The following is a 9,490-nucleotide window of genomic DNA, read 5'->3' as shown; positions in this document are numbered from 1 at the left end:
ATTAAGGTAACACTTATGAAACATGGCTAAGTTCCTAGACTGTACTACTTTATTGAAGCTAACCTAAGGTTGTATAATTGAAGGTAGGTAAAGTTGAATAAAATAGAGCAAAGTATTATTATATATAGGTACGATGGAATGAATGAAGGAACATCAACAGAAAAAGCATATATAGCTGCATCGAAAGTTTTTCCTTCTTTCGCTATCAAACTGAGTTTCTGCATGCAGCATAAGCCTTGAGTTGCGTGACAATAGTAGATGAAATTCTTATTATATTGTAAGATCATCATATCGGGGCGAATTTTTTCTGCCAAACATTGGTAACATATTAATATTCGAAAATGAAACAAAATTTATAGAATAAATTAAGGGGAAAAGAATGTGGTCCCCCACGTAGCGAAAAATGAGTAGTTTTGTTGGGTTTATTATTTGGATGAAGGAGCATTCGCTTTCCATGGTTATGTTATGGCAAACAGTTAGCTCCCATTCCCAAATTCCCAAATAGGGTTGGCATATATATAGAGTACTGTGTTTTGTTGTTTTGTAAATTAAGACCAAAGTGCTCTTTCACATTAAATTTAGAAAGTGATCCAAGAGCAATAGTAATGATGGTGATACTTATTTAATATTTTTGAATAATTGCTGCCAAATCACTTCTTAGGTCAGATGGAAAAAAAAATACACCAATGATTATATTTTTATCATGTCTTTTTAAGCAAAAGTTTATTTTGAGTTTATTTATATTTTTTCATAAATTTTTTTATTTATTTTATATTATTTTTTAAAAAGAAATCAAACTCTAAATTTTTTAACCATAAAAGTTTTAAAATTATGTTATGGAATAATTTTGTTCAAAAATTTAAGTTGATAAAAAAATATATGAATAATTATATCTCTAATAATAATTAAAGACCAACAAAATTTATTTTTTGAAATTATTTTTAATTATTAATTTAATTTTTTTAATATAATAATTCAACAATACACTTTTAACTCATATTTTTAAATATTAATAATTAACTATTAACCAAAAATAATAAATTTTATTGGTCCTTTAGTATTCCTAGTATCTCTTGCGACTTGCGAGGAAGCCAAAACTGATTGAAGAATTTTGTAATAGCTTGAAGAACAACTAACAGCAGAAGAACCTTTGACAAAAACAGAACAAAAAACAATAACCTCAATATACCTCTTTTATTAGAATTTGAAAGAAATTAAAAGTGTATACAAAGTAATGAACTATTATCTATCTAGAACCTGATAACTCATGGCTATTTATATATGAGCTGCCAAAACTATTATGCAGACCACTAACCAATATGCAAACCACTAACTAACTTGAGAGCACCAATCCTAACTAACTAATCTTGATTTAATATGAAATTCAAAAAAAATATGATTGTCTTCTGCAAATTTTAATACACTAATTAAATTCTTTGTTATTTGGGGTGAGTGTATTAAAGTTTTCAGTTTAAACCATCTCTTAGCTAGATTCTAAGGTATATAAAAAAGAATTTTCAATATTTTTAATTGTCAAATCTGTATCCCCAACAAGAATTTGATCTAGACTTGAATATTCATGGCTTGTCATCAAATTTGAATGATTTGGAGTGATGTGATTCAAAATTCCTGTATCTAGATACCAGATAAGATCAGCTACTGAATTTGGTATAGTTATATAAGCTGAAGGAGTGTGGAATGATGGTGCTGATGGTGGTAGTGGTAGTGTAGCATTTGAATTTGAGGTCTGAGAAGATGGAGATTGTAGAATAGAGTGATTTGAGGGAGGTCTGTGGTTTGAGAAAGAGGTGGTATTTGCTAATCAAATCAATCGAAGCAATGCCAAATTATGTGCCTAATTTGGTCACATACTTGGCATTGAGGTCTCGAAGATGAGTAGAAGGATCTGGCACCTTTAGAAAAACGTCCTGCTCTTCCTTTACGGCCTCCATTGCCTCTGCCAAAGATAGATGATTGTTGAAAGGTGGATTGAGCAACATGTGCTTGTGGTAATAAAGTATCTGGACTTCTATATTTCTAGATCATATCATCGTGAGATAGAATACACGTTTTAAGTTCATTTTAAGAAAAGATTTTTGGCTTTGCATTCATTGTTGTAAGAAGTATTTGATAATCAGTAGTGAGACCTTCTAAAAGCGCACCAATATGTTCTGCTATGTTCTTCATTTTGAAGACATAATCACTTGCTGAGCTGTTAAGCCATTTTTTTTATTAGCTTTAATTGAGATTTTAATTGTTTCACTTTGTACTTAGTTGATTTTTTGAAATAATCCTCTATCCTGTTCCATTTTTTATATTCTTCGATGGGTTTCTATCATTGAGTCATCACTCTTTTATTCATTAAAAAATTCCACAAGATGAAAAAATCCTAGAAGGAGATGAAGGCACCGGCGGAAAAAATCCAGAAGGCAGTGCTGCCGCCTCTAGAAGCGGTGGAGCGGTACAAGTGTTTCTGATATTCCAATACTATTTTTACGAAAAAAAGGGAAATGCAAAAGCATTCTAATACTATATCATGAAACTACTTATTCCAAAAACTTAAGTTGATGAGAGATTTTGAAGACATAATCACTTGCTGTTAAGCCATTCTTTTTTATCAGATTCAATTGAGATTTCAAGTGTTTCACTTTGTAGGTGCTTGATTTTGCGAAATAATTCTCTATCCTATTTCATTCTCAAAAATAAATATATAAATTAAATCGGTTGCATCGATCTCATATATAATATTAATGGCATTCATCAATAATTTATTTACATTTACTCTTACTTTTACACTCATTAGCAGTATGTCAAGCATACCCCATAGAATTATAAAATAAAATATCAAGCATACATACATATATATTTTTTTCTCTAGCAATCCCTTGATCATCAACAACTTATTACTTATCATCATGCTATATATATATAAACTAAAAAACTTGAACAAAAGAGGGAAAAAAAACTCAAATATATAAAAAAAAAGAAAGAAAGAAAACAGAAAATTAGGAAAGTCATGATCATTAGTGCCCGAATTGTAATTAAAATTCTCATGTTGAGCAAAATAATTGTGTGTTGGTGGCGTGAATAGCTTCTAGAGCCTTAAGAACTTCTCTTGCGCTTGGTCTGGCCTTAGGATCAGTGGCGGTGCAGTGCAAGGCAAGGTTCATGGCCTCAACGACGTCGTTATGATATTTGGTTGACTCATCTCCACCCTTGATCACCGGATCTATCCACGTGTCAAGATGACAGTCAGAGTAACAGTATCGGGCCCACTCTACAACGCTCTGATGCTGGTGCACCACATTTCCATTCCCTGATTCAATGTCCGTAGTGGCTCTTCCAGTCAATAATTCAATCAGCATAACTCCGAATCCATATATTTCACTCTTCTCTGTCGCATCTCCACTATTATTATTCCTTGCCTCTGAATGTGTGTAAAACAAACATGATTCATGAGACTGATTAGACACTTATATACATTACTTTATTAGGCATATGCTTCATGATGACATTTTGTATTTATATCAATATGCGCACGAAATAGCTACCTGGGTTATATAATAGCACGAACTAGCTAGTAGTGCTGCATGCACCATCACTTATAAATTAAATAAAAACATTAATTTCGTGTGTATATCATTTGATTAATAATTGCTTATTTTACAAGTGAAACACTTTTAAGATTTTTTGAATTGGATCCATGTACATCATTATGTTCCTAATTCCATCCTGTTAAAAATATGAGAAATGATAGTTTATAGACATATATTCACTTTTGATTATGTCACGCTTAGTTTATAATTCTCTAGTATGAGATACTATGCAACTAGCTAGGAAGCAAATATTCCACCAGTACGTTAGTTAAAAAATGAAAAGGGGCAAGATGGTAAATTTGTACCTGGTGCAACGTAGGGGGAAGTGATCATGAAACCCTTGACATCCAAAGGCGCCATGCCAGGAGGGCTGAGCTTAAGGCGAGTGACACCTTTTCCGTCCACCAAAACAATCTCCGGCGACAGCACCTCGTCGGTGAGATCCCAGACCGTAGAGCAACACTCACAATGCAAGAACTTAAGCGCCTTCGCGATCCCCACCGCAACCTTCCACCTCCGTTGCCAACTCAAACCGCTCACAATCTCGGCGAGACTCCTCTCTCCCTCCACACTCTCGTAAACCAAGAACCCCTTCTTCCCTGAGTGACACGTGGCAACAAGCTTGACAATGTTACCGTGCCGAACCTTCTTCTCAAACTTCACCGTATCTTCCCAGAATCTAAGCGGAAGAGACGTTGCATCAGTGATTTCCTTCACCAGAAAACGCATGTCGTTTTCGCTTCCCATGCATTTTCCTTCGTACGAAACCCAGTTCCTTCCTTTCGAAACCACTTTCCCTTCTCTTGAACAAGCAACAACGTCTTCCATGGTTATCGTTCTCGAAGCTTTCGCATCGAAAAACTGCATCTCCCACGTGCCGCCATCTTCGTTATTCTCCACTCTTCTCATCTGCATGCTTTTCCTTCTTCGCACCAAAACTACCAGAAAAGCTGTAACGGCAATCGCAACCAATCCAAAGAGTAAACATAGCACTAAGAACAGCCATGTCTGGTTCTGAGAACCCTTGCATGGTGGCAAACCGTTAGAAGCTTCATTTTCGCGGTCACAAAGATCGTTCCCTGCGACTGCACTAGCGTTGATGGCGAGGAACGCTCCTGTGGAAGGTAAACCTCCATGGAAACGGTTGTGAGATATGTTAACCTGAACAAGAGATTCCACTTTCCCCAAATTCTGCGGAATCTCGCCGGAGAATTGGTTCTCCGACAAATCAAGAAGCCCTAAAACTGGCATCTCCGCAAGCTTCATCAGAATTTGACCGTTGAGATTGTTATGGCTGAGGTCTAATGCCACAAGCTTCTTGCATGAACAGAGTTCTTCAGGAATAGTACCATAAAGATTGTTGTTTCCCAGCTTCAACTGCACCAAATTCTCCGAATTCTCGAAGATTCCACGAGGAATTTCACCAGAGAATCGATTCTCTGATAAGTCTAAATCTTCCAATTTCTTGCTCCCGAACGAGCTCGGAATCTCGCCGGAGAAGAAATTGTTAGCCAGATTGAGCATCTGAAGAGACGGCATGCTCCATTGTCTATCATCGATTCTTCCAGAAAGTTGGTTGCCGGAGATATCCAAGAAGTAGACCTGAGTGAGCTTGGTGAATTCCTCAGGCAAATTCCCAGAGAGCTTGTTATTCTGGAGACGCACTCTACGCAGCGTTTTGCATGTGCTCAAGCTTCTCGGGATTCGGCCTTCTAATTTGTTAGAGAAGAGGATGAGCTTGTAAAGCGTCCCGGAATTGCACAGAGTTTCTGGAACCTTCCCCGTGAGGTTGTTAGAAGAGAGATCCAAAACCGTTAGGTTGTTACGCTTCCCAAGTTCCAACGGAATCTCCCCGGTCAACGAGTTTGACCACAGCTGAAGCACCTGAAGCCGCGGCAATGATTCCAAACCCTTGGGAATCTTCCCTGAGAAATTGTTCGAAAACAAATGAAGAATCTCAAGCCTTTGAAGATTCACCACGAGTTCCGGAATCTCGCCGGAGAGAGAGTTATCGCTGAGGTCAAGAGATACAAGCTTCTTGAGGTTGAAGATTGAACGAGGAATCGGACCGTTGAATTTGTTCTGGTAGAGGAAGATGTACTCGAGATTCGTTAAGCTTCCGATGGATTCAGGAATCGCTCCGGTGAGGTTGTTGTACACAAGATCGAGGTGGTTCAATGAAGTTAACTCACCAATGGCACTGGGAATTTCACCAGAGAGATTGTTGTAACCGAAGTAAATCCACTTCAAATTCTTCATGGCTCGAATCTCTTTCGGGATTTCGCCGACTAACTGGTTCGAAGCGAGAGTGAAGTACTGTAGATTTTTCAACTGAGTTATGGAACTCGGAATGTGTCCGCCGAGAAGGTTGCCTCCAATGTCAAGGTAGGTTAGGGCTGATAAAAGGCCAATTTGGGGAGGGATCTCGCCGGAGAACATGTTGTTGGAGAGGTCAAGAGTCTCGAGGAGAGAAAAGGAGGCGGAGAACAAGGAGCGAGGGGGAGGGCCGGTTAGATTGTTGTTGCTGAGGTTGAGGTAACGAATTGGGGAGAGAAATGGAGGAGCTTGATCCAAGTGGAGGAGCTTCGTAAGCTGGTTGTTGGAGAGGTCGAGTGATGTGAGGTTTGGAAGGTGGAAAACGGAGGAAGAAGCCTCGCCGGAGATGTTTTTACCGGCGAGGGAAAGGGCGGTGACGACTATGACATCAGATATATTCTTGTTGCAAGTGATGCCGTTCCAGTTGCATAAAGAAATGGTTGGGAGCCAGTTACTGAGAGAGTGAAGTGGATCGTCGTGGATTGAAGCTTTGAACGATAAGAGAAGCTCAAGGTCTTGTTGACTTTCAGTTTCTTTTCCATGTGATGGGTTCAGCAAGTTGAGAAGAATTAGCAAGAACAAGAACCTGAACCACATCATCACTCTGGTCATGTCTTTGACAAGGGTCTGTTCTGTGTGTGTGTCTTTTTAAATAATTCTCAGTTTTCTGTGTTGTTGCTTGTTGATGGATTATTGAACTCCTCGGATCCCAAGCTGTAAAAAATAATAATCAAACTTCAATCTATATAGGTCCATTAAAATATTATGCAACTTTTGAATTAGTTACATAAGACACTGATGAATTAACTACTTGAGTACTTCTAGTAGCTAGCTAGGTCTAGCTACCATTAATTTAATACACTCAGTTTTGATCGTAATTGAGGAACATGCATGCACATAAATGAGAGAAATTGCTTAATACAAAGTAATGACAGGGTATAATTACGAACCTAAAGACCATAATTATTGTGGACAGTTGGTTGTTTAAATTGCTGATGATGGAGAAGAATAATTGAAGAACTTGGACTGAAAGGATCAAGATTATTCTTTGATCACAAACAGTACTATTTGAAGGAGAATAAGGTGGACGTGAGAGAGAGAGATGTGTGCGTGCTTAAATAGATGGAAAGGGTTTGTGGAGGATTTCTTTTTGGCATTGAATTAGGATATAATTACGAATTTGCCACCCTTGACTTACTTTGAAATTGGTGTTTGAACACACACAAACGGTTGAAAGGGAACCAGGGACACTTGCGAAAAAATTAAAATAAAAAGGCAAAAAATAGAGGGCTCTAATTTTGTCGGATTGTTACTAAAATGATCCTTTTTGACTGACTCACTCACTGACCCCTTGCGAAAGTGACAAAGAATTTCTGTATCCGTTGAAAAAAAGGAAAAAAAAGAAAAAACGCTTACCCTGCTTTGGTAAATGGTAACCAAAAAAAAAAAAAAAAAAAAAAGAAGGCATCACAAGGAAACAGAGACTCGCTAAGTAAACATGCACAAGAATTTATTAAAATGTTTGTACTTGAAACTCTTATTTCTAGGATTATTGTGTTTGACTAATTTTAGTTATAATATTACTAGTATTAGTATATGGCATGGGATCTCCCATGAAGATCAAAGGTCCATCTTGTACGCAGAATTTCGTCTCATGATAGCATAATTCTGGTTCTATAATTATCTGTCTTTCCAATAATGACTAAATTAATTTGAGTAATTTTTAAAAAATAATAATTTAAAAATATTTTATTTAATTTATCATATATAATATTTATAATTGTATACTTATTATATTTAATAATATTATGTATTTATTTTAATAATAATTAAGAAATATAAAATAAGATAACTTTAAATTAATTTTGGCTAATTTCTACCGTCTTTTTGTTTATAAGTAGTGTTCCTGCGTAGTAAACTGAGCTTGATATATAACTCGTCCTGTTCAAGGATTGAGCTTGCCTTCGCCTAAAGTGGAAAAGGTATGCATCGACTTCAAGAGGAACGGCGATGGCAGACACCTGTAAAGACATTTCGACGCTCAAGTTAGTAAGAATAGAAGATGAATATAATATTACTCAAAATAAGTAGCATACCTTTTACATATTTAAAGTTTGGTATTTATAGAATGTGATCCTTTTCAGAGAGGTTGAGATATTGGCCGATCTTTCGGCCATCATTTGAGTTTGTTGCTGAGTAGGTTGTCATCAGCGAGATTCTCTCTAACTGAAGATAAGTCACGTTTGTTGTTGGATTTGGATCCGATTTATAGGCATAGTTGGACCGGATTATAACTACCGGATCACAGCCCCAAGCTTGACATGTAGTATTTTTCAATACGACGGGTTGAACTTATGAGTTTTTTGTGATGCTATAAATTGGAATGACGATAATAAATATATATCGGAATAGTGATTGTAATCATAGTTCGGAATAGTATTTGTAATTCGGAATAGTAATTGTAATTCGAAATAGTGATAGTAATAATAGTAGCTCCTGAACTCAACTTGTTGTATATTGAAAAGTGATAGTCATGCTTGAAAATGGCTTTACATGAATAATAGAGTAAAAGAAATTTGAGAATAATTAAGAATAATAGTTAAATAATAAGGATAAGTCCCCAAGTTTGATTTGATAGCATGAAGAATAGAATATTTCTTGAAAGAGAATGGTGTTGGTATGTAGCGGCTTAATTTTTGACTGGTTCGACTTATAAATACAAATTTGATTGTGGTTATGCCGATGTATAGGTGTCTGGTTGCTTAGAACGAGTCTTGCTTATAAATGAAAATTTTGACTGGAGTTATTCCGACGTATAACCGTTTAGTTCTTTGGATTGAATCCGACTTATAATTGCCGATTTATTTTGAGTAAATGGAATGAATAATAATGAATTAGTATGAAGTAAATGAAATAGAAAAATATTGAATATAGGTAGTAAATGAGGTGATAGAAGTAATTATGACATGCAGTTACTTTTTGTTTACCGAGGGTATAATGACCAGTTTTGATGAAGGTGAAATTTGAATGAATGGTGTTGATGGGATCTGAAAGTGAAGAGTTTGTAATCATCACTGTTGATCACATAACTATGGTAAAGGATGGATAGAATGTGGGGTAGGTCTTCTTTTGAAATAGAACACATACAGTATGTGAAGTCGTTTGGTGTGTTTATTTGAGTTTTGTGATTTGGGGATGGAGAATAGGGGTTAGTCTATTTTATTGTTCTTGCTTTGTCTTCTTCTATAGCGTGTGTGGGCCTTGTGTAGTAGCCTCTGAATTAAAAAGATGGGTATGGTAAATGAGAACGAGAAAGGAAAGAAGAAAGATGATAAAGATATCATAGTTGAGGAGGAGTTCATATGGGATATGAATGACCTGTTTAGTTGGATGTCTGATTTAGTGAAGAAGCGTTGTTCAGTATTTGATGATAATATAGTGTGGCGTAGCTAGGGACAGCTTGTTGGGTTAGGAAAAGCTTAGATATAAAGGTTGAATTTTTGCTATGCACAGCTTTTGGATCGTGTGTTCCATAGAGGAGAGGGTTTTGAGTTTTTCTTGTATTCATGTGTCTTAGT

General features: G+C 36.3%; 1 protein-coding gene across 1 annotated transcript; it reads right to left on the bottom strand.

Annotated features, from left to right (window-relative positions):
• Positions 1-2,738: 2,738 nt before the first annotated feature.
• Positions 2,739-7,003, bottom strand: LOC107623208 (Leucine-rich receptor-like protein kinase family protein). The gene is made up of 3 exons (XM_016325393.3): positions 6,863-7,003; positions 3,902-6,626; positions 2,739-3,427 (listed from the first exon to the last, which is right to left on the bottom strand). Exons 2-3 carry the CDS (start codon positions 6,522-6,524, stop codon positions 3,051-3,053), a joined length of 3,000 nt encoding a protein of 999 aa, XP_016180879.1. The 5' UTR covers positions 6,525-6,626; positions 6,863-7,003; the 3' UTR covers positions 2,739-3,050.
• Between the last annotated feature and the right edge of the window lie 2,487 nt (positions 7,004-9,490).

Source organism: Arachis ipaensis, chromosome B10 (genome assembly GCF_059453495.1).
Source record: "Arachis ipaensis isolate K30076 ecotype BB chromosome B10, ASM5945349v1, whole genome shotgun sequence".
NCBI classification, from domain to species: domain Eukaryota; kingdom Viridiplantae; phylum Streptophyta; class Magnoliopsida; order Fabales; family Fabaceae; genus Arachis; species Arachis ipaensis.
The sequence above is the reverse complement of the archived record's forward strand: the minus strand, read 5'-3'. Positions and strand labels throughout refer to the sequence as shown.